The 26,599-nt window shown below is 41.0% G+C and overlaps 1 protein-coding gene across 1 annotated transcript in view; it reads left to right on the forward strand.

Moving 5' to 3' along the window:
- The window catches only part of gli3 (GLI family zinc finger 3), a 248,427-nt gene that overhangs the window by 193,872 nt on the left and 27,956 nt on the right, over positions 1-26,599 (forward strand). Inside the window, exons 6-10 of the mRNA XM_077244337.1 lie at positions 10,086-10,241; positions 14,614-14,818; positions 20,099-20,315; positions 23,388-23,501; positions 25,852-25,992. Coding sequence (XP_077100452.1) covers positions 10,086-10,241; positions 14,614-14,818; positions 20,099-20,315; positions 23,388-23,501; positions 25,852-25,992 — 833 coding nt within the window. The remainder of the gene's footprint in view (positions 1-10,085; positions 10,242-14,613; positions 14,819-20,098; positions 20,316-23,387; positions 23,502-25,851; positions 25,993-26,599) is intronic.

Raw genomic sequence — 26,599 nt, forward strand, 5'->3', positions numbered from 1 at the left:
TTAACCAGCAAAACTTCCTTTATCAATTAACTTCAACTAGCAGGTCTTCAAAAACAATTATGCTGGTCTTTTCATCAGGAAGTGCTATGTAGCCACTATGAACATAGATAATGGTTTATTTTTCACATTAAACCAGGCAGTGGGTTATTTTAAAAAGTTACATGAAATGATTTCTAAAATAAAAATTATGAATCATATTTTGTGTTCTTTATTTAACCTTCAATTCATGTTGGTGGCTTAGAATAACTAAACATAGGTGCTAGTTTTTTTGCTCTTTCACTTTTTTTTTTCACTCTATCATTTGGTTTTTTCTGCTTGCTTTCCAACCCTGTTTTAAACACATTTTATTGTACTCTCCCAGATGCCTACATGGTCCATCAACAGAATGCCTCCTGGCTCTGGTGGCGCACCATACTGAAGATGCATATTCATCCTTAAAAACTGCCACTCTGATATCCCACAAGCAGAACATGCTCGCTCCAGTCGTTCCCCACCGCCAGTCCTGCAATTCGGTGCCAACATCTTCAAATTTAGAAATTCCGCAAAGCTCTTTCTGCCCTGGAATGAGGAAACTAGGCACATTATGGCTCAATGCGAGAGCCGAGGCAAAGGAGAACAACGGAGACAATTAAGGAAACCCCCTAACCCCTCCCTCACTACTTAAGACAAAATACCCACATCGAATTAATTTGGAATTTCTTCTTACATTCACACAACCAATCAGAGATGCATATTCCATGCATTCAATCCGGGCGTCAGTCGAGATCTTTTCATCCGCTCTGTTCATTTCTTCTGGGGAAGACAGGAATTAGCCACAACACTTTGTGCAGCTAAACTGATTTTGTATTTGCATTGAGAAGCACTGTGTCAGTCTTTCTCTTATTCTCCTTCCTTTTTTGTGTGCGTGTATATGTATGTTTGCGTGTTATTTAAGCATGTTGCCAAAAGTTTATTTTAGGATCAATTTCTAGGACCTGTATCACTCTGTAGCTAAAGATTGGAAGGAAGATAGAGGGAACACATGAAAGAGAGAAAGAAAGAAAAAGCAGTTTAAAGGTTTGCATTAAGATTTGGCACCATTTTTTAGTCAAAAAAATTACATTTTGTTAATTAGTCACCCTCATGTCCTTTCAAACTCATGATTTTTCTTTGAAACATAAAAGAGGTTTATTCATGACAACTCAAAATAGTTTTAGCATGTTAATGAATTTGTTAATGTATTTGTATATCATAAATATACATACATAAATCCTGAAACAGATCTAGGCATGTGGACCTGGGGGAGGTGGAGAGTTTCAGAGTAAATCTGACTACCCTGCAGGAAAGTCAAGTCAAGTCACCTTCATTTATATAGCGCTTTTAACAATATAGATTGTTTCAAAGCAGTTTTACAGTGATAATAGGAAATTAAAGTGACAGATTGTTTTGGCTTTACAGCAGCTCTTGAATAAAGTTATTGTCTAGCTAAAGTTAGTTTTGATTGATTCACTTCTGTCGCAACGATCATTAGTTATTAACTTAGGGGCCGCTAACACGACACCGTTCTAACAGAAAACCCTTAATGCGATCCGGCCGCTCATTTGCACAAAACAGTGCCTGGTGGCTCGAGAACGCAAACGATGAAATAGGTTCCAAGGTACAAGCCTTGAAAAATTTATAATACAGAATTTTTTATCGTTTCCACGTAGCCAAGTGAACTGGAATCATCCTGACAATGTTTTATCAGTACAGAGGTGAAGGGAAGAGACTACGGTATTGTCACGATCCACACACGGGAAACAGAGATCCAATTGCAGTTTTATTTAAAGGGTAATCCGTACTCACAAACTAGTCCAGGCAAGGGTCAAAATCCAAAAGGCAATCCAAAAACAAGAAAACAAACAAGAACAGGCAAAAAAAAAAAACAGGCTACCAGAAGTGGTGTTACAATATACAAGGACTCCATAACAAACACTAAACAGGCAGGGTATTTATATACAGAACAAGACAATCATGATGGGGAACAGCTGAGTGCAATGAACAGTGATGAGCGCAGACAAGGATTGTGGGGAATGCAGTTCCAAACGTGAATGACACCGTGGGGAAAGAGGACCTCTAGTGGACACCAGGGAACATAAACCAGACACTGTGACAGGTAGAGACTAGTTGACACTTCAGGACTGCGCTGTCGTTGTGTCCAGGCACAGGTCCTTCATCAGATCCAGAGACTGCGGTAAACCTCGGGATAAAAAAAGAGACTAAATGATTTCCATTACACGAGAGTAGATGTTAAAACTTCATGCTGATTTGTACTCGGCTTTCGCCTAGATAATCACCAACTAAGACGTAGCTTTACAGTAACCTATGCTTCTCCATCCATTTACGCTTCTTTCCATCTGGTGACGTGAATCTTCTGTCTGGTGTTAATACAGTGTATTGCGCGTCAGCACACACAACGGCTGCAACCACAGTGCGGTCCCCCATAACAACCCTCTGGATTGAGCGGAGTAGGGAACATCTCTAGGGTCTTCAAGTGGGCACCTTCCGTCCTCAGTGTTTCGTCGACTAGCCTACGACACCTCAAGAGGGCTCGACAGTGACTCTGGCGTCCCAGAGTCACCCCCCTCCGTCCCCCACTCAACTCAGCCCAGCTTACTGACCTCTACTTCCCTCTTGCTGCTGAGACCTAACCACAATCTCACAATCTCTCCGCAACCCAACCATACGCGCCAACCCGTTTGACTAAGGCTGTCGATCCCCACTGGTGCGTTAATATGCAGTTTCAGTGGCAACGGTTCCGTATGGCATACCACCTACCACAAAACACAATATCTGCCCAACCACCTGTCATTCACGCAATATACACAGGAACGTAATGACTGTAAATACTATACAACCTATACAAATAAACCAACAGTTGCTGCTGAGACCTAACCACAATCTCACCGCAACCCAACCATACGCGCCAACCCGTTTGACTAAGGCTGTCGAGCCCCACTGGTGCGTTAATATGCAGTTTCAGTGGCAACGGTTCCGTATGGCATACCACCTACCGCAAAACACAATATCTGCCCAACCACCCGTCATTCACGCAATATACACAGGAACGTAATGACTGTAAATACTATACAACCTATACAAATAAACCAACAGACCTTTCAAGTTTTCAAGAATTCTACGAAACCGTAGCATGGCGGCCTGTACACAGCCAGCTAGAATCTTTCCGTCTCAACCACAGCCAGTTGCTGCTCCTTTCTGCTGCTTCAGATAAGTTCTTTACTGTACGACGCAACTCTTGGCCACTGAATCCGACGTCTCTGAGGAACCGGGTTGTAGAGTGTGCCACAAAACCACGACAACCCACTTCCACTGGATAAACCTGGACTCTCCATCCTCGCTGTTCTGCTTCAGTGGCCAGATGAGCATACCGCAGTTTCTTCCTCTCATATGCCTCATCTACCGCATCCTCCCATGGCACTGTTAACTCTATCAGTTGAACAATGCGTGCTGATCATGACCACAAAACAATATCTGGTCGTAGGTTAGTGGTGGCAATCTCAGGTGGAAAAATAAGCCGTTGATCAAGATCAACCAGCATCTAATATTAGCGAAGACACCATCCTTTTTATTATGTAACAAGTACATCAGGATTTATGGGAAGTGTTCCCGGTTCCGGCTGACCTAATCTATGCAGTCTATCATTGAATTATAGAGGTCTATAATGTGTATGTGTATGCTAGGTCAAAGAGATGTGTTTTAGTCTAGATTTGAACTGACAGACTGTGTCTGCTTCCCGGACAATGTTTGGAAGACTGTTCCAAAGTTTTGGTGCTAAATAGGAAAAGGATCTACCACCAGCAGTTGATTTTGATATTCTAGGTATTATCAACTGACCAGAATTTTGAGATTGCAATAGACATGATGGACTATAATGCGTTAAGAGCTCGCTCAAGTACTGGGGAGCTAAACCATTTAGTGCTTTGTAAGTAATCAGCAATATCTTAAAATGTATACAATGTTTAATAGGGAGCCAATGCAGTGTTGACAGAACCGGGCTAATATGGTCATACTACTTGGTTCTGGTAAGAACTCCAAGCATTATTACCAGCTGTAGTTTGTTTATTAAGCGTGCAGGGCAACCACCACCCATAATAGCATTACAATAATCTAGCCTTGATGTCATGAACGCATGAAACTAACTGTTCTGCATTTGTCATTAAGAGCATATGACGTAATTTAGATATATTTTTAAGGTGGAAATATGCGGTTAAACAGATACTAGACACGTGACTTTCAAATGAAAGATTGGTATCAAAGAGCACACCCAGGTTCCTAACCGACGACGAAGACTTGCCAGAGCTGCAAGTCAAGTGTTAGTGTTAATCAAATGTTAGACAGTATTCTAGGTTAGTATGTGAGGAAGTGTTTGTCCAATAATTAGAATCTCTGTTTTTTTTCAGAATTAAGTTGTAGGAAATTACTAAACATCTAGTTCCCTTTCAAGGGAACTCGAGCTGTGTTGAGACGCGGTGGGAACGCTCTGCGTGATTGCGTCGTGAAGCACGTGTATAATCAGTCCAATGGAAGAGCGAGACGCCATAGGCGGGTGACGTCATAGACCAGGAAGCTATAAAGCACACCAGAAAACAGACCAAGACAGCTTCTGTGCCTTCAGCAAGCGATCTGTGTATTCTGTCCTTGTCATATTTATTGTTGTCTGTCAAGTTGCAATATATATATATATTTGGGAGTGGAGCATGCCACAGTCAGTTCTCGAGTGGGCTGACTGTGAGCATTGCGAAAAGCTGTCCGCGAGGACACTCCGCTCCCGCCGGGCGTTCGAGGAGGACGGTTTGGACTCGCATTTTGGGACGGATCTGACAGCGGGGGTTGGGACGGGCTCCGCCCTATCTCAGCTTTCAACTGTCAGATCCAGTGCTGGTGATTTCCAGTTCCGAGGAATTGGTATCGTTAGTGTTTTGTTTAGAAAAAAGAGAACAAAACAAATAAAGATATTAAGAAAAAGGCAGATGTTTGATTTTTCAATAAAAAAAAATAGGTCAGCTCATAACTCTGTTGAATAAAGAGGAGCCTTACAAGGAGGTTTATCTAGTGCTGTTGCTAGTTAAATATTTACTGGCCAGCTGAACATTATGAGAGTGAAAATAAAAGAGTTTATTAGATGAAATATATCTAAAAACAGAAAAACTCTGTATCTCAGCCTCCTCGTCGGGGACTGCTGTTTTTCCCTATCTCCACACTGAGGTGTCGAGATCGTGGAATAATCCGGTTTCTATTTTATGTGTTTAATGCCCAAACGTCTAACTATAGTAATGCTTTGGGTATTAAGTATCATGGTATGACAGTGCCTCGGGTTAAAGAGACGCTTGCGAGCTTTCTCTCTCCCGAGTCGGCATCATCATTTTTAACCCCGAAGCTACCCACCAGCCATCTTAAATAAATAAATTTTATTAGGCAGCGCTGGTGGGTAAAGTATAAGGACATGGATGAATGTGAGGATGTCAGCACTGACGCTATTCGAGAATTGCGTCATGCAAAAACAGATAAACTATACTGGGGAGGGACAGTTTCGAGAAATAATTTCTACTCTGCGTCCTCTGGGGGGGCGACTCTCTGAGGAGGGTCGCAGCACGGCCAGTTCGGTTGTTTTCCTGCTGGTGGCCACGGAGTGATATATATATATATACGTTTTTCCGATTTAAAAATAAAGAAAAATAAGATAAATTATGTCTGTTCTTCTGGACGCTCCGCTTTCAAAAAAACTAAGAAATAAACCATTCAGCGGCGTTCCAGAGGTTTCTTCCTCACCAAACTAATGTTCCCGAGACTGCTGGGCAGGAGCAGTCTCGGTCAACTAAGCTCCTCGCAGCACAGAGTGCAAAACGAGCATCACCATTTGGGCTCCTCCACAATCGAGTGAAGTGGACCTGGGTGGCGGTAGCAGTCTAGCTAGTTAGAGATATGCAAGATCTGAGGACTGTTTTATCTCTAAAATAACTTTGACAAAGAGGAAGCCCTGACGCCGAGGCTATCAGGCTTCTAAGGGTGGTTCCCTCCGGGGTAGGGATGGTTTTGAGAAATCGTTTCTCCTCGGCGCCCTCTGGGGTGCGATTCTCTGAGGAGGGTCGCAGCGCTGCCAGTTTGGTTTTCCTGCCGGTTCGCCGTTCAGGGCAACAAGGTGTCAGTGTCCCCAAACGATCCTCCGAGGGGGGTCGTAGTGCAGTCAGTTCGGTTTCCCTGCCGGTTCGCCGTTTCAGGGTGCCGAGGTGCCTGCTTTTTCCAATGATCCTCCGAGGAGGGTCGTAGGAACTGAGCTATTTAGAGGTAGACAAGATCTGAGGATTATCGTCATCTCTAATAAAGCCTAGACAGGAAGTCCTGTCGCAAAAAACGAGGCTATCAGGCTTCTTAGGGCTCCTCCGGGGAAGGGACGGTTTTGAGAAATCGTTTCTCCTCGGCGTCCTCTGGGGTGCGACTCTCTGAGGAGGGTCGCAACGCTGCCAGTTCGGTTGTTCCCTGCCGGTTCGCCGTTCAGGGCACCGAGGTGACTGTTCAACCAAATCCAGAGGCCAGTCTTGAGAGACTGGTTCCCCTAGTAGAATTTCTGAAAGCGTGGAAACTACTGCCACATATTTCTCAGTGGGTCCTGCACACTATAGGAAAGGGTTCAGAATTCGGTTCTTGTCCGCCCAGATTTCTAGGGGTCCTCCCCACTGTGGTGGGCCCCGAGCAGGCTTTGGTTATGGAGCAGGAAGTACTGACACTTCTGCAAAAGGAGCTGTAGAAGGGGTTCCTCCTCCCAGCAGACAGTCAGGGTTTTACAGCCATTACTTCATTATTTCCGAAAGAGGATGAGGGGTTGCGTCCTACTCTAGAACTGTGTCATTTAAACAGCAGGTTTCAGAATCTTAAGTTCAAAGTATGCTTACGCTAAATATGATTGTGTCACAATAGACTTAAAGGACGCTTACTTATCTATCCATCCTCATCAAAGGAGGTTCTTAAAGTTTGCTTTCAGGGACGAAGCATACCAGTATCGGGTTCTTCCATTCGGCCTAGCTTATCACCCCGCACCTTTTCAATATGCGTGGATGCAGCTCTGGCTCCTCTGAGATTGCAGGGCATTCGCGTATTAAATTATATCGACGATTGGTTGATTTTAGCTCAGTCCGAGCTTTTGGCAGTTCAACATCGAGATGTCGTTCTGTCCCACATAAGGAGGTTGGGGTTGCGGCTCAACACCAAAAAGTGTACTCCTCCCAGCTCAGAGGACCACTTTTCTAGGTGTAATATGGGATTCGACAACATGCAAGCACGTCTGTCTCCTGCACGTATTTCTGCGATTCTCAGCCGTAAAGAATGTAAACTAGGTCAGTCATTCACTGCAAAACAGTCTCTGAGACTGTTGGGGCTCATGGTAGTTGCGTCCAACGTAGTTACTTTTGGCCTTCTGTACATGAGCCCCCTGTAGTGGTGGCTCAGGACTAAGGGGTTTTCTCCGAGGGGAAATCCGTTTTTCGCATGATCAAGGTCACGCGGCTATGCCTTCGTGCCTCGGTCATGTGGAAGAAACCTTGGTTCCTCGCCCACGGCCCAGTGCTGGGGGCTTCTTGTCGACGCGTCACGCTATCGACGGATGCTTCCCTCACAGGATGGGGGGCAGTCATGAGTGGCCGCTCGGTGAAAGGTCTTTGGTTGGGGCTCATGGCAGTTGCGTCCAACGTAGTTACTTTTGGCCTTCTGTACATGAGACCCCTGCAGTAGTGGCTCAGGACCAAGGGGTTTTCTCCGAGGGGAAATCCGTTTTCGCATGATCAAGGTCACGCGGCTATGCCTTCGTGCCTCGGTCATGTGGAAGAACCTTGGTTCCTCGCCCAGGCCCAGTGTTGGGGGCTTTTTCATTAGAAACTCCGGGTCCAATCATTAGAAACTCTGTTTTTTTTCAGAATTAAGTAATAGAAAATTACTATTCATCCAAATTTTTTTTATCAGCTATGCATTCCGTTAATGTATTGAAATTGACGTGACGTGTGGCCAAGTATGGTGTCCCATACTCAGAATTTGTGCTCTGTGCACACACACACAGTATTGAACACATACACAGGGGCTGTGGCACCCGGGGAGATTGGGGGTTAAGTGCCTTGCTCAAGGGCACCTCAGTTGTGGCAATGAGAGTGGAAGAGAGCACTGTTTATTTACTCCCTCCACCTACATTTCCTGCCGGTACTGAGACTTGAACCTGCGACCTTCGAGTTACAAGTCAGATTCTCTAACCATTAGGCCACAACTGCCCCTAAATTACTTGTTCATTGACACAGTCACTTGCTGCCGCCTACTGGCGACATTTCATTATCCAAGTATTGTTTAATTTTGTCATTTATTTTATATTTCTGTATTCAAAATGTTGTTTAAGACATTAATCTTATTTCATTATGCACTATGACCCAATAAGATATACTTTCCAGTAATTTACAGGCTGCCAGAACAGTTTCAACAAAGAAACATAAAATCATAGCTTGCAAACACATGATGTTTTATTAACAAAGTTGGGGGAGGAGCACGTTCAAATAATTGATCGAATTACTCGAATCCAATTACTCACATTCGCCTGGTTACTTCTTAACCAGAAATACGGGGGGAGTACTCTGGGTTCGGGGGCCTCTCCCCGGACAGCACGCCAAATATGCATACCATTTATTCTATCTAACTTATTTGTAAGTGTGAACTAGTGAAACATAATTCGCTTGCACACGATCATAGGAACAAAAGAGACCGATGTGCTCAGTTTCCTCCACATTATATATATATATATATATATATATATGAGATGTTTTATTAACAAAGTTCAGGAAGAGCACGTTCGAATGATCTACCCAATCAGTACGATCGGAGGCCTATATATATATACTGCAGACTCACCTATTTTCCTCGACAGTCTTTTCTGCATCCCTCCGCCACCCTGACTCCTCACTCTAGGCTAGTTCCTATTCCAGCCAAGGATATGGGGGAGTACTCTGGGTTCGGGCCACATTCCGAGCTCGGAGCCCTCCCCCGGACAGCACGCCAAATACACATACTATTTGACTCTAATTATAAGTGTAGTTCATACTTACAAATATTTAGAGTAAAAGAGTATGTGCATTTGCGTGAAATATATATAGCGGACCTGTAATCGGTGAGTTGCCTCGGCAAACGCGAGATCTGAGCCACTAGATTCTTTATTGACAACAGAACCTACATCTTCAGCCCATTCTGAAGAATCGTCGTCTTCAACAGCGGATGGAGGACCCGTCTCCCGCTCCTCAGCCAGATTGACTCGCGATATGCGAGACAAGCAAGAAGCACTTTAGTCGAAAACAACTCACAGTGCTCACACTCTCCATGCTCAAACGTAAGCACTCAAAGCAGAACTCATGCGTATCATAACCAGGGATGGTCCGTGAACATGGAGGAATGCATCTTCTGATTGTTTGCGACATGATGACAAATTTCTTCACACTGACAGTTGGAATGCTAACACTAATTTATAGCTACACAGAAAAAGCCTTGTCTAGATTCTGCCCCGTTACGGTTTGTGTAAAGCCATTCATTAGTCTGGTTGTTTGATGAGAAAGAGATGAAATGTAGTTGCAAAAACCGCTTTAAGAATCCTTACAAGTGTAGCCATCAAAAAACAATTATCCGAAGGTACCGCATCGACCCGGTCCATATGACTCTTGCAAAGTCTTCTGAAGTCAAATAAATAATTAAACCATTGATGCACAAGTTTGAGAGTAAAAAAAGTCTGGTATTCAAGGCATTTGCATATATATGTAATTATCTTATGCTCACCATGACTGAATTTATTTATTAAAAACAGTAATATTGTGATTTTTTTTTCCATTTAAAGTAACAGTTTTCTATTTGGATATACCTGTATTTTAAAATCTAATTTATTGCTGTGATGGTGATTCATTCCTTAGTGTCACATGAAAGTAATTCAGTATTATTTATTTATTTATCTTACTCACCTCACACTTTTGAATGGTTTTGTTTTCATCCAAATGAATGTTTTTTTGTCCTCTCCACTCTTTTTGACCCCTCAGCACCCCACACTGGTTTGACCACGGCAGAGTACTACCACCAGATGGCCCTGCTTGCAGGTCACCGCAGCCCCTACGCTGACATCATTCCCTCAGTGGCATCCACAACAGGGGCTGCAAGCAACGCCCTGCACATGGAGTACCTGCAGGCTATGGAAAGTAAGTTTTCCACTTGCATACTCTTTTCTGATGTCTATTTCTAACCTTAACCAATCAAAAAAGCAAAAGCCGCATGCTTTTTAATATATACTGTATTTATTTATTTATTTATTTATTTAGTATTATTATTTTTTTACAGAACAAATAATTCATCTTTATTTCCTTCAAAACCGTTCCCAAATAATTAAACTGGTAAAATTGATTTTTTTCTGAGAAAAAATAAGTGTGTGTGTATGGGGGGGATGGGCTGTGCACAGAACGTATGCAAATTAGTTATTTTGAAGAGTAAATAGGAAATTAAAGGCACGGTGACTGAAGAGAGGTCAGGTGGACTAGCCTGTTAGTCTTTAATGAGAATGCATTTAGCCCGTCAGCTTCCCCACTCTCCCGTTTCTCACAAACTAATTAAAACTAGCCAAAATTGCATGGGTATCAGAAAATTAATTGCTATTAGGTGGGAATTGGAATGTCCCACTATCCATCACCGGAGAAATCCTTTCTACTATGGCACTGTTTAAGATTAATAGACTGAAACAAAACAATTAGGGCCACCGTTTTCAAATGAAGATGTCGCGTCCCCCCAACTTCAAATCGCCTGTGATCAGCCCTTGGTAATAACTCATCCTTTTTTAACAATGTGTGTTCCACGCCAGCCAAATTAACACTTTAAAGCTCTCTTTTATGATATATAGACTCTGAGAAGCGAAGTGAATGAGGAGAAGTGTGTTATCTAGAAGCTTTTGTTAATAATGGGGATGGGATGGCACAGTCGTAGTTTAGAGCTCAGTTCACATCAGTGTAATTACTTTTAGAGAAGTACGGACTAATGAAAGAATGAACCTGTACTGCATATGTGTGTTCAAGCCGTGCATTGTTTAACCTGTTAGCTGCTAATTAGCCAGTGTTGATTAGATTCTACTTATTACACACCTCAATTTGGACCCTCTGCAGGATGTAGATGGATTTTTTTTCCCCCCAATAATTATTGTTGAATTATCACACTTTTTTGATAAAAGATGTTTGACCAAGGATGTAATATTTACTCATACTACAGGAATTGTCAAAGATTGGCTGATCATCAGACATTATTAAAAAATTATGTTTTAGGCAATTTCTTACTTTGGCTGTTCAACCATCATGGTTCTCAACCTTATTGACTCCAAAGCCCCCCCATTTTCCACAAAAATATTCAATCTTTTCTTTTCAATTTACATAAATTGGGTGTGTCCATTTTTAAGTAACTCAAATAATTATAATTAAAATTAAAATAATTACATTTTAGAATTCCAGGTGTTTGGGGGTAAATAAAAAATAGATTTTTAGTAGTTTAGCTTATTTTAAAGCTTTTTTGTATTATTTAAAATAATTTTTAGTCATCTTGATGCCTTAAAAGTTTGCTGAGGCCCCCTTGTAGGCTCCAGCCAACTGGTTGAGAACCACTGTTTTACCTATAGCTTAACCAGCGTATGCCAGTAATAGACCAGATCAGTTAACTACATGACTGGTTACATGAATATCTTATTTTCACCTTATTGACCAGGAAAATGTGTTTGGGGCACATTCATACTGGTTTTGACTACCTACATTATTTGATCTACCAATAGTTTATTTAAGTTCATCAAAACCTAGAAAAAAATAAGCTGGTTTAGCTGGTGACAGCTTAAATTACCAATGTAACCCATCTTTTTGCATTCCTTGTTCTACCTAAGTTAACCAGCTTATATCATAAATAGACCAGAACTGCTGATTTAAACTACTTGAGACCAACTTGGAGTTTATGTCAGTCCAAATTGGCCTTATAGACCAAACATAGTATTGTATATGAGTGTGAATTATATGTGTGTATAATGGTCGTGCTCATGTACATATGGATTCATTTGTGTATGGGTGTGTAAGCTTGTGCATGTGTCTATCATCCTGTAGCCCAAGGCTGTTTGCCCATGGAACCAGAATTGAGCCTGGTCAGTACCTGGATGGGAGACCTCCTGGGAAAACTTGTGGTCATGTAGTCATAAAAGATCCGAGGCTTGAAAAAGAGTAGGGGTTAAACCCCCGGCATCCTGACCAAATTTGCCCATTGGCCTCTGTCCATCATGGCCTCCTAATCATCCCCATATATAATGATTGGCTTCATCACTCTGTCTCCACTCCACCAATAAGCTGGTGTGTGGTGGGCGTTCTGGCACAATATGGCTGCCGTCGCATCATCCAGGAGGTGGTTGAAGAGATTCTCCCTTCCATATGTAAAGCACTTTGAGTACCCAGAAAAAGTGCTATATAAATGTAACAAATTATATTATTATTATTATTATTATTATTAATATTAATTAATTAATTAAATAAATATTATTCACATTGTGTTTGTTGTGCTCCACACATCCAAAATCATTCAAAGGCTTAAATCACAGTTCTAAGCAGTATGCTAACAATGTAAAAATATGTTCCAATTGTGGGAATGCGCGCACACACACACACACACAAACACACACACACACACACACACACACACACACACACACACACACACACACACACACACACACACACACACACACACACACACACACACACACACACACACACACAGTGATTTAAATATGAATGACAGACCCTGTAATCACTGTATGTGTCAAAGTAGAAAGAGATGGAGAGAGTCAGAGAGAGAGAGAGAGCGTAATTTTGTTTTGTTTGCATGCTTTCTGTTAAAAAAGTAAAGAACATCTGAAAGAGAAAAATATGAGTCACAAAGTCATTGTGTCACTCCATACAACAAAAGAACACCATTACCCCCGCATCCCTCTCTTCCCCTCCTCCTTTCACTTCTCCCTCCCTTCTTTCTTGTTTGTGACATCTGCCAATGAAAAGACAACAAAAGTAATTTCTTAATCTGTAGGTGCCAGTCATTTTGTGTGAGTGGAGGGCCTGTCTACGTTTGATCTGCTTTCTAGAGAAAGCTTTTCAAAAACAACTAGTGCAATTCCATTCAGTGTTGACACACTATTCAACCCAATTAAACATGATTCAATATCACAGTGATGCTGCCAAAAAGCAGTCGGAAAAGTGTAGTCGAACTTGTTTTTACAGTGTGTTCAGAATGCATGCAATGCAGGAAATGCAATCGTTGTTGAAAGCATTGTCTATGATGAATAAATTACATTTAATTAAAAAATAATAATTTCTGTAAAGCCCTCTATCTTGTTAGTTCACAAAAACAATATACTGTCCACATGAAAATAGGATACATTTTTGGAAATTATGTCAGTAGGGATATAGTTTTGCTCGACAGGCATGACCATCAAATATCTGTCTGACAGTTAATGGTGGTTATTCCCATATCTCTTCGATGGTAACAGCTCTTTTGAAATAAAAAATACAATACAATAAAATTAGGGTGACCACCATCAAACAAATCAAATCTGGGACAATTACAAGTTTGTGTGGGACAATGTGGGACATGTGACCAACACTAAAACATAACCTGAAACTGTTATATAATGTTTATCTAACTTAATAAAAACATTTGTATTCTGCCTTTCAGCTCATAAAAATTATTTGTTCTTTAGTCCCTTCCAGAAAACACCATTACATCACAATGTAACATAACATGTCTTTACTTTACATGACATTTAAATTCAACATCACTGAGCCAAAAGGCAGCAGGCATCATAACTATTTTTGAAACAATTCTGACCAAGTTCAACTAAAATCCAACAAAATAAATAATGAATAAATAAAATATAAACCAACCTGAATTTAGATCATTGACAGTGTCAATGATCTATATATTAAGAATATATTAAACCAAAAACTTTTAATGTATTTTTAGAAAGGATGTGAATTAAAACAACCACAGCAGGCAACAAGTTGATCAATTCTGTTAAATTGAAAATTTAATTTACCGAATTATCCATTTGTTTTCTGACAGTAAACACATGGAACGAATCACCGCTCCACATTTTGATTGACAGCCGTCACAACCCACTAGTGACCGTGTTTACTCCTGTCCTTTTTCACCTATTGGATAGGATTTAAAAAACGGCTGTTGTATTTGTACTTCTGACGAAGCGCTGTTAAATATAGCTAGGTGAAACACTACGCCACAAAAAGAATAAATAAAATGCTTTCTTAAAAAGGCAAAAGAACGCATGCACGTTTTCTTGATATGATAATTAAAAACCAACAGACTGATAAAAATGCGGGACATTTTCTCAATATGCGACATGCAGGACAAGGGGTGAAAATGCTGTGCGGTACAACGTAAAGCGGGACGGGTGGTCACCCTAAAAAATAGAATACATTTTGCCATTTGTGTTACTATCAGGTTTTACTTACTATGTTTTTTTTTTTCTCTCTGTCTGTTTATCTCCCTCAGGTTCTCGATTTCCCAGTCCTAGGTTCACAAATCGGCCCAGCAGAAAACGACCCCTTCCCAGCTCTCCATGCCTTTCTGACCCCAGTTTTGACCTGCAGGCCATGATTCGCACCTCGCCCAACTCTCTAGTCACTATCCTTAATAATTCCCGCTCCAGCTCATCCACCAGTGGATCCTACGGACACCTCTCAGCCGGCACTATCAGGTACATACAAGAGTAAATTAAAAATATTTTTTAACAAAAATTTAATAATTATTTCTGACTGGCCATAAAGCTGGATTTTACATTATTTTTGTTTAATTTTTTTTTTTCATACATCATATGTCATTGGAATTGTTTAGTTTTTCCTTCAGGACAGACTATTGTGTCACTCACATCCTTTTGAGATGAGCCAGTCTTCGTCTCTCACTTGACAGGTTTTAAAATTATAGTTTACCCTAAATTCTTCATTTATTCACCTACATGTCATTCCAAACTTGGACCTTGTACCAAGTATAAAAATAAAGAGTGGTGTATATTGAAACAGACAAGAGACAAGAGAATCCGAGAGAGATTCTGACAAAGAGATAGACAGGAAAAGTGACCCGTGCTGAAAGTGGACACTCCAGCACATCCTCAGCAGCGGAGTGATGAATGAACAATGGACGGCGAAATAAACGAGGGAACATAGAGAGCACTATTAGGAGGAACCGTGTGAACATATTCCTCCCCTCCTCCTTCACACTCGTCGGTCTGATATGCATCACCTGATTAATGTTCTCTCCATCAGCTGAGGAGAGCTTTATCCTAACACTGCCGCTACGCAATCACTCATGCTGGAAAGGAGGAGAGTGGGGAGAAAGGGGGGAATGACAAATGAAAGGGTCATGAAGAGGGGGACAAGGAAAGGAAGCGAAGTCTGGGCTGAGGACAGTAACACAAGCTTTAATGGGAAAGAGAGAGAATCTGTTGTGGATGAAGTGAATAAAACTCACCCACTTAGTATGTCTTAGTTGAAATTCAATAGTGCTTCAACCTGGGGGCTGTTCTTAAGTGTTCACTGGCCATCCTCTGCCTTGTAATCTCGTTTAATCTGTTTCAACAGCTGAATAATTTATGTTTTTCAAATGATCTCACTTATATGGGGCTCAATTAGTTCAGTCAGTTCATAGCATAGCATAGACTCCAGACAGATTTTAAGTAGATAATGAAGCGTTTGTGATATCAGTGAGACTGTTATTGACATGGGGGCTAATCAATATTCAGATACTGATCAACCTAATGCTACTTTAAGCTGGGATATCTAAATTTGTCCCAGTCACAACACACTCCCATATTCCGACTTACTGCCTACTCTCTGGCAAAAATAGTAAACTTAATTTTTTTGTTTAAATAAGCACATTATCTAAGTTCTCATAGTGCTCTCACTGTGTGTGTGTGTGTGTGTGTGTGTGTGTGTGTGTGTGTGTGTGTGTGTGTGTGTGTGTGTGTGTGTGTGTGTGTGTGTGTGTGTGTGTGTGTGTGTGTGTGTGTGTGTGTGTGTGTGTGTAAAAACACTAAACACTACTTGCACTACTATAAAATGGTACAGACCACTGTTCAAATATTTGGGGTCAGTAATTTTTTTAATGTTTTTGAAAGGAGTCTCTTATGCTCACCAAGACAGCACTTATTCGATCAAAAATACAGTAAAACAGTAATATTGTGAAATATTATTATTTAAACTAACACATGTTAGTATTATTATTATTATTTATTTATTTATTTTTAAATTACAACTATTACTCCAGTCTTCAGTGAGACTTGACCCTTCAGAAATTATTCTAATAATTGTTGCTCAAGAAACATTTCTTACTATTATCAATGTTGTTGCACAGTCCTCAGTCACCAGACCAGTCACTGCAGCACACTACATTTCCCATCCTCTCCAGTAGCACCTCAATGCAGTACATGATATCCACGGGGAGGAGTCGGATCAAGATCTAAGGGGTGGAGATGGGTAGGATTAGGGGTGGGTTTAGGGATTAGGGGTGTGTTTAGGGATCAGGGGGCGGAGATGGGTAGGTTTAGGTATATGTAAGGTGGGAGGAGTTGGATCTGGATCCGACTCCTCCCCGTGGATTTCATGTTCTGCAGTGAGGACCATCTCATCCTCTCTGACTAACACCTGTGCACACTCAACAATCACCACAACTGTCTGCCATCAGCCTAGTCAATTTCTCCATAAAAGCCAGCACCAAAAACACATATGGGTCTGATTGCGTTGTTCTTGGCTGAACTTCAACATGACTACCCACTTGTGAATTACCTACCTGTGCGATCATATCTCGAACTGTCAAATCTTCAGTCTTCTGTGATCCTCTCGTCTTCCATTCAGATGGTCTTCCAGTCACCTGTCATCTCTACGTACAACAGAAAAGAAAAGTAATTTTCCTGCCAGTTTCACCAAAACTATTTGCAATCCAGAGACTCACCTGCTACCATCCTGTGTGTCATTCAATAAACTCTATTCAGATTGTACCTGTGTCGGCATTCTTCTGTTCCATGACAGAGGACCAGACTTAAAATGGATTATGCAGCGCGATTTGCTGTTGTGGCTCGTGAGAACCTGGACTTTTTTGTTTTTACCAAGACCTTCTGCCTTGCCCTCACCAGCCCCTTTGACGATGAGACCCTGAAGTCACTGTTCTGTATTGGGGTGAATTACCATCACCCGGTAGACCTCCCAGACACCTCTGGACTGAACTGGAGGGACGCTATCATCTGATGTCTGTAGAATGTTTACCCCCGGTCCAGAACATAGCCGGACCCAGAGTCCGTTCCACGACCATCGACCACAGAGGAAACGTGTGACCCCCTGCAGACGGAGAGCTACCACGCGACGCGTTAGCCAGTGCCTGAAGATAAGAGGGAAGTGTGGACATTCGCCCGGAAGAGGAGCCCCCAGTGAGTCTGACCAGGGGTGTGAGGAAAAGTGGCCGAGGAAAATTTTGTGGATTTTGAGACTGAGGACTGGCTGATTGACTTCAGCGCAGAGGTATCGTCTCCCACCCCATTTTAGATTTTTCACCACTGTTCCTCGACAGCACAGACACCTGCATGGACAATGTATTGTTACATTTGACCCTGTCTACCTTGTGGTATAGTCCTCCCTGCTCAACCAGTCCTCCAGCCTAGAGGCTGCTAGAGGTTGTCAGCCCTTCGCCATCTCTTGCAATGCCAAGCACTCACACCGAGCCTCAGATCCTGCAACCACCATCAGCACCTGAGCAGAGAGATCCAGTGGCTCCGCCTCCGGCCTCAGACTGTCTCGGCCCTTTGACCTGTCGGCTCCACCTTGGCTCCTCCCAACTTCGGCCTTTCGACTTGACCGGGTTCCCTCGTCCCATCGGCTCCCCCTTAGTCAGCCGTCCGTCACACCCCCTCCGCCACGGACTTGCGGATCTTCCACTACGTTCCAATCCTCCACCCCTACTGCTGCAGCGGGCTCCTCCTTCACTTCGGCATCGTCTCAGTCCTCGGACAGTCTGGCTCCTCCTCAGACGCTGGTCACTGGGGCATCGCCAAGGCCTCCTGTGTCAGCGACGTTGCTCTTCTCCATCGGCTCTCCATATGTGCCCTGGAATCCATCGGGTCCGCCTCCGTCGGTCGTGCCCCAGTTGACGTCAGCCTCTACTCCACCTTTGCTCCTCCCTCCCTCGACTCCGCCGTGGGCTGTCGGCTCTTGGTCTGTGTCTTCGGACAACTACCATCATTGTCCCTAGGGTCTCGTCATCCCTCTGTTGCCATTCCTCTGCCGCCTGCTATCACCATCCCTTCGCCATCTCCTGTTACCATCCCTGCGCCATCTCCGTGCCCTCCTCCTAAGCCTCCGCCTTCACCTCTTCAAGCCGTGATGTCACGCCTTCTGGGAGGGGGAGAGTACTGTCACAATTCTCAGTCACCTCAGCACACTACGTTTCCCATCATCCTCTCTGGCTACCCCCATGTGCACACTCAATTACCACACTTGTCTGCCATCAGCATCATCAGTTCCTTTATAAAAGCCAGCACCAAGAACACATGTGGGTCTGGTCTCGTCGTTCTAGACTGAACTTTTACCTGTGGATTACCTACCTGTGGGATCGAGTCTTCGAGTTCAAAAGCATTTATTTGGAATAGAAATCTTTTGTAATATTATATATGTATTTACTGTCACTTTTGATCAATTGAATGCATCCTTGCTGAATAAGTGTTAATTTCTTTAAAAAAATAAATTAAAAAATTACACAGAATATCAGAAGTTCTTACATTTGAACACATTCAGTTTTTGTAACTTCTCTATCAAACTAAACAATGTATCTACGAAAGAGACATAGTGTGAGACATAGCTTGCATCCCTTACTATGTGTCACTCAGTTTGACATCTGCCATCCAGCACTATTAGGAAATGACTTTACCTGGTGACTTTACCTATGTTTGGGTGGGGGTCTGAAATGTGACAGAAATGTTCCTCTTTCCCACACTGAAAGTGATTAATCAGTGATTTGTTTTTGTAAGCTAATCAGTCATATCTCGTGTGTACATGAATAGACAGACATGGCAGGCGAGGGTCCAGGCCCGATGAGTGATGAGGCAGCTGTGTCAGCCATGTAGCGTCCAGCTACATTGATTTCCTCTCTGCCTTTAATAAGACCAGTAGATGTATGAGCTTGCATGGAGCGGCTAGCATGTCCCACGATGAATGGAAACCCCTATGAATGTCTGTTATTGAGCACCAGGGATTTGTCATTAAAGAGACTGTGGCATCTATAGAGGAGGAGGTGATATATGAAAGTTCAATAGTGTGCTTAAATACAGCTTTTATTCTCTACAGGTGATTCATAATTTTTGCATGAACTATATTGGAACCTTTCTTTAAAGGGTTTATAATTGTTGTTGCAGCAAGGCTGCATTACATTTTTCAAAATTGGCAGTAAAGACTTTTCATTTTATATAAAAAAAATATATAAAATATAATATATAAAAATGTTTATTTCTAGTAAATGCAGTTCTTTTGAACTTTCTATTCATCAAATAATCCTTAAAAAAATATTAAGCAACACGACTGTTTTCATAGACTGTTTCTCAAGCACCAAATCAGTTTATTAGAATGATTTCTGAAGGATCATGTGAGTGAAGACTGGAGTGATGGCTGCTGAAAATGTAACTTCACAGGAATAATGACTTGTTAAAATAGATTTAAATAATAAAACAGTCGCTTTAAATTGTAATATTTCACAGAATTAATGTTTTTACTGTATTTGTAAAATGGTAAAAAATTTAATTCAGAAAACGTTAAAAATCTATTTATAGTGTAGGCCTATTATAAATAATATTAAATTAATGATATTCAATCAATGGCAAATTTTCTATAAAGAAAATTTGTAATGTACCACATCACCATTTCACTCATTTGCAACATGAACTTTCTCATGGTTGAATCTTTCTTATAAGCCGTTGTTTTTTCCTCTATTTGTCTTTCAGCCCTGCGTTGAGTTTTGGATATCCTCCGACGCCTGTAGCACTACAAATGCATCAGCAGCTGATCAGTCGGCAACCGGGTATCGTAGGTTCTGCGTTCGGACACAGTCCTCCCCTCGTGCACCCAGCTCCTGCCTTTGCCACCCAGAGACCTGTTCCTGGCATCCCCCCCTCCAGCCTGGCACCTTCAGAACGTTCCACAGCCTCAAATGACTCACAGGTCAGTTCTCAAAACTGTATGAATTATTTTCAATATAATATTGATATTGATAGAAAAGATGGAGAGATGGCAAGAGATGATGGAGACGAGACAGTTTAACGCAACCTGGATTTGAACTTGTGTTTCAAGTATGAGCACCACATCTCAGTTTTATTGGAGCATGTGCACGCCTTCACAAATCAGTAAGAATACACATGCAAAGCTGGGAGAACTAAAATTAGATGAAGCAAGATTTTTTTCTTTCTCGAGTTTAAGCAACACAATGCATTTTTAAATCATTTAACATGATTGCTTTTGGGTGTAAACAGCAACAGAATTTGTTTAGATCACACAGCGATTTTTCCCCTCAAGGCTTAAATTTATTCAGTGCTTATCATCACAAGAGCCAGCGCTATTTGTTATTGTGTGTGGCTCATGAAAACATGCACCACCAACACGGCAGCATATATAAACAGCTGAGAAAGTGTGGCTGCAGACAGGCCTCATGGGAGTTTTTCCCTTGTGTGCACGTAGTCTCTATGTTGTGTCTCGATGTGGAGAGCTGGTGAGCTTGCCTGGAAGGTACCTTTGAGAAATAACACCTAGCTTGTTAACAGCAAAAATCCCGCCACCTCCACCATTAATCAGACACAGATAAATTCTCAAACCTTCCCTTTGAAGGATGAGCGTAAAAGTGGTTTTCTTCTTTCATTTTTTCACCCAAGTGTGCTCCATCCATTTATACTCGCCATGTTCACTCGATTAAAATCCGCAGAGTGCATCTTGTTGTTTTTATCCATCTTTGTATCGATCCCTGTTTTTTTTTTTTTGTTGTTTTGTTTCTTTTGGTACTTCAGTAGGTTAACTCTTAGAGTTTCCAGAGATTGTCCCAATGCCAGTCTCTCCTTTCAAGTCATTACAGACCCACTACTCCGTCCCGACGCAGTGTCATCCATTTCCCCCGTCTGACCATAGACAGCACCAGCCTCTTTAATAGAAGGGCATCATGGGACATTTGTCTCACCAGGTGGTTGTAAAAGAACAATTAATGGAAAAAGAGAGAAGGTGTGAGCATTGCTCAAAGTGACAGACAGAGAAATAACAGATCATTGTTTTTTATTGAATTTCTAAGCTCTCAAGGAACTTTTTATTTTAGTTTAGTTTTATACACTTCATATGGTATGCAATATATATTCCTAAGATTGTGTTTAAATGTATTCATAAATTCATAAGCATGAATACTTGAGCTTAAAAGGGATAGTTCATCCAAAACTCACCCTAATATCATTAAAAACTTGAATGATTTGCAAGGTTTGAACAGGTGTTTTCGGCAAGTTAATGCACTAGTCACTCTGCTAAATAAATATTTTTGTATTCCAAAAAGGGTTTTGAACATCTTAGTTAATATATTTGGTTTACTCCTTGACTGAATCCCTGTAACATTACCAACATGTCAGATTCATCTGCTCTATTTTCAATACTCAAAGCAAAACAATTACTTTTTGGCTTGATTTTGAGTTATATCTTCCAATTTTGTACATGTATGCTAATTAAAGGGTCACAATAACGTCAATGAGTATTTTCACACGTCTCCTGTATTTTTTTGTGATTTAAGAGCAAAGGAAGCTGAAAGCAGTTAAACGCTCTGCTAGAGGAGTCTGGCAGGATAAACCTTCATTCAGAGCCAAGGAACCATGCTCTCTCATCCAGTGAATGTTACTTTTTTCTCTCCCACCGAGTACTTCTTCTTTACTGGCTCTGGTCAGTCGCAAGGGACTTCCTCTGGCAGAGAGTAAGAGAGAGAGAGGCAGTGAATGAGCAGATAGAGTCAGAGGAGGGGATATTGCTGTTCAGGGAGAAATTGAGAATAATGTCTGTTTCAACATGTTAATGGTGTTTATTTTTGTGGGGGTTTTGTTTAACAAAGTGGATTTGTTATATGCAAAGCTAAACCAACAAAGAAGATCCATTTTTTGAGAATAGTACAATGTTAATATCAAGCTTTTTTGATCTACCATCTCAGTACTGTGGTATTCTCTACAACACAGTGGTAATATAAATTATATTTTTGGGCTATAGCAATACAGTAGTTTTTAGTTCAATTATGTTCCATGCTAGTCCCTTGTGAAAAAGAAGTGTACTTAATATTATTGAATGAGCACTTTTAGTGTGCTTCAAATTTCAAAAGTATATATTTTTAAACTATAATAATATAATAATAATTAATATATTTTTAATGAAATAAAAAGCCACTTAAAGAGAGTACACTATCATGAAACTATCTGACACAATGTGTTTGCAGGCAGACAGACGAAGATTAATAAAGTTCTCAACGAAGTTTAATAGCAAGCATTTTCAAAGGCAGGCAAACAGGCATTAGCAATACGCAACCTTTCATGAACGTGACCAGACAAAGGCTAAGTGAGCAGCAGGAACTTAAACAGCTGTGGTGATAGATAGAGACCATGGTTACAGATTAGTGGCGGGAAACTCAAACAAAGGAACACAGGAACTGAAGATTTACAAACTAAAAGTCCATGAACAAAACTAAACTGCTCATAATGGTGACAATATCTATGTTTCATTTAACACATTTAAGTGCACTTTGACAGCTTGTCAGTACATTCGGCAATACACTTTAATAATTTATTTAGTTATTATAAAAATTACATATAAAGTTAATAAGTCCTACTTGAGTTGGTCAAAAAAGCAAAGTTCAGCTGTTGCATTTAATACAAATCTAATCTATAATACATTTTCATTTTATTGCAATTACTATGCAGTTAAGTATCTGAAAACATTGTTAAGTTCACTCTGAAGTATATTATTTTAAAAGTATAATATTTACGTACTAATAAGTAAACTAAAGTGTACTTCTTTTTCACAAGGGGGCACAGTGTTATCCTTTGATGGACCATGATAATACTATGTTTTTTGAAGTACCTTGGAGTACCATCTCATGAATGTGAACATGAATATGGTAATCATTCAGCCTCCAAAATAAATGTGGACCTACATTTATGATGATGATGATTATACTGTTTATTTGGTTACTTATTTTTATGTGTGTTTTTAAAAAATATTTATGTCTAGACTAAACCCACCAGCGAGTCGGCTGTGAGCAGCACAGGTGATCCCATGCACCACAAACGCTCTAAACTCAAACCAGATGAGGAGCCACCCAGCCCCGGAGCTGTTAGCATGCAGGTATGCATCTTCACACAAGTGCACATGCATATACATTGGGCTAAAAATACACACACACAACACCCCACCCCCCCCCCCCCCACCCCACCCCCCCCCACCCCCCACCCCAAAAAGAAAAGGTTCCCACACATGCACACACAGCAAGAGCTTTGAGACCAATTATATTACGTACTGTAAAGCTATTTATTTGTGTGTTTGATTTGGTTGCCTGTTGTGGCACTGCTTCAGATGCGATAAGCCCCATTGATCTCCACAGCTTCAGAAGGAAATTGTTTTTCTTTTAATCAGATGCTTAACTGAATGGAAAAATGAAAGAAAAATTAGATGACACTTTCTACTGACACATGGTTGGGCGACTGCTGAATGGAGTAACTGCTCTGTTTTTATTGTTTTTCTCATTTATTTTCTCTCACTTTGTGGTCCAAACAGAGCTGAATCAAATATACTGTATAACCTACATTTGACTGCAGGCCTCTGAATTAACAAAACCTGGTTTCCATTTCCAAACCTGTTAACACTTCTAGAACTGAACAATCCCCAATTATAAATCATTTGTGGCACCTATCCACCTTTTTCCTGGTTAGCGAATTTACCCATGATTCATAGCGGGTTTGGTTCGAAGCCTTATGAAGATTAAGCGTCGCTCGCTCAGAACGCGGCACTGAAGTGCTGGTCAGAAAATATGTGAAATAAGTAGGGCTGCCCCTGCCCGTGCACGACTGAAGTTGGGTTGGAAGTTATGTATACTATATGGGAGAGAATGCTAAACCATAATGAGCGTTTTCGTAATATATTACCTATTCTGCATCTTAACGCACGCATAAACTTGCCACCAAAAAAACGGCAAAAGTAATGATTATGCATTAAACATTTGAATTGTTTATTAATAAACTAGTGTTTTCTGTAAGTGTCGACTGCAAAGATACATTTGATGATGCTGACTCGCCATGTTCGCAGTAGTGAACGCGCCTAGGGAGAAATGCACACTTCATACGAATTAACCTATACATAAGCAGAGAGCAGCCCATTTCTGCTCGTTTTTAATTATTTGGTTTAAAAAGTACAAATTTCAAGCTTTCTATAGATATACTTCTCATGCTATGTGAGGCAAGTAACGTATACGCTGAGCTTCGTTGATTAATAAGACGCGCTCCAGTTCACGCGCCCGTGCCTCCGTGTCCTGTATATCTACTATGTTTGCTTCTTATTTATTATTCCAGGCAATTTGTTGATAAAACATTGATTAAAATGAAGATACAATTTATACTAAACGAAATTCACTTTAAAGAAAGGCTTTCTACAAAACAAAACTTAATAAGTGGTCAAAATCATGTCTGAGCCATTTCAAATGTTTTCTGATATATTGGGCATCTTATGATCATAGCTGACTCATCTCATGCAGTTCCCTTTTCATATAATCAACATAGATTAAATAAATAAATAAAATACATATTGTGGAACTTAAATATAAAACATATGTTTAGGTTGTTTTTTTTTACTTATATTTAATGCTCCGCTTTGCTCACATGCTCTGGTGTGTAGCCTATACATGCATGTGTGCGTGATGTGATGGAGGGGTGCGATTTTCTAATAATAATTGAATAATACCCAGCGATCTTCGATTATTAGTTTTGCTTGAAATGCCCATCCCTACTAGTAACGTATTAGGCGTTTGTCAACAAAATGGTGTGGAGAGATACACCTTTTTCGTTGGATGCTTCAGTTTTAGCGCAGCTAAACAAAAACGTCTACTCTCTGGCATTGAATGTAGCTGATACGTACCGGACATGGGCATTCTCTCCTTTTTATCTTATGCTCAAAGCACCCAGTTTCTAAAAAAGTTGTTTTATCTTCTTTGAACTTTTAAAACAACCAACAACAGCACATGTAGAGCCTGAACTCATTCTCTCATTGCTAATACAGTACGAACCGGAAGTAGGTAACCGGAGTCGTCGTCATGTCGGCGCGCATTGTTTAGAGCAGAATAAGGTGGATAAAGCAAAGTGCTTTTTCCAGGGTATTTTTCCCTTGATAAAAAGAATAACATCCCTGTAAAGGATGTAAATCCCTGTAATCCCTGTAAAATGTTTCTCAAGAGGTATTCCTAATTTAGCATTGTGTTTATCATTACAAATAAGCTCATCTAGCTGTCATGTAGGCTACTCCAAATAACATCATTGAATAACTCTCATATACCAGGCCACACATATAATTTTTTCTTTGAATGGGGTAATTTCCTTCACATCAAGCTGCAGTAATACACATTAGCGTAATATTTGTATGTGTTTTCAAATTTGTTTTTATTATTGACCCAAATGCCCTCACCAATTTGCTGCATGGGTTTGTGCAGGAGCAAATGGATGGAATGACTCTGGTAAAAGAGGAGGGCGATAAAGAGGAGGGCAAGCAGGAGCCGGAGGTAGTGTATGAGACCAATTGCCACTGGGAAAGTTGCTGCAGGGAGTTTGACACCCAAGAGCAGCTTGTGCACGTGAGTGGACAAAATATCTGTTTCATCTATGAAAATGTTCAGTCAATAGAATCATTTATGATACGGGTCTTAAATAGGTGGAAAAGATACGCATTCACACCTTGAAAGCCTATATTTCGCTTCAGACATCTCATTCGTCACAGCCACTCCCAAGTTTGGGCACAGTGTAAAGGGACATGAAAGCCCACTTCCTGTTGGAAATACATCACTCTGTCTCCCTTAACCACTTCTCTCTGGACAAAACACACAGCCATTCTTTTAACCGCTCTTGTCTCCTATCATCCACACAAACACACACATTCAAAGAAACACACACCAACCCCAAAGGCACACATCTGATAGAAAGATTCCCAGTTCTACATGGCTGTCTATCCTTACTCTGACATGGCAATCCATGGCGGCCATGCAAACCCCTATCTATAATTGAAAGCCTCCAGTTGCAATGGCCTGCCTCCCACATTTGAAGGCCTGTGCTTAAAGCTTGAATATCTTGACAATTTCTTGACTGTGTATTTGAGAGATGGATGTGCACATTGTTCGGTATATATCACACATTTTTTATACGTTTTAGAAAAATCTTGAAATCAAATTTTGAGTGGTAGATTAG

Source organism: Siphateles boraxobius, unplaced genomic scaffold (assembly GCF_051911475.1).
Source record: "Siphateles boraxobius isolate OS27281-9 unplaced genomic scaffold, OSU_SipBor_1 26, whole genome shotgun sequence".
NCBI lineage: Eukaryota > Metazoa > Chordata > Actinopteri > Cypriniformes > Leuciscidae > Siphateles > Siphateles boraxobius.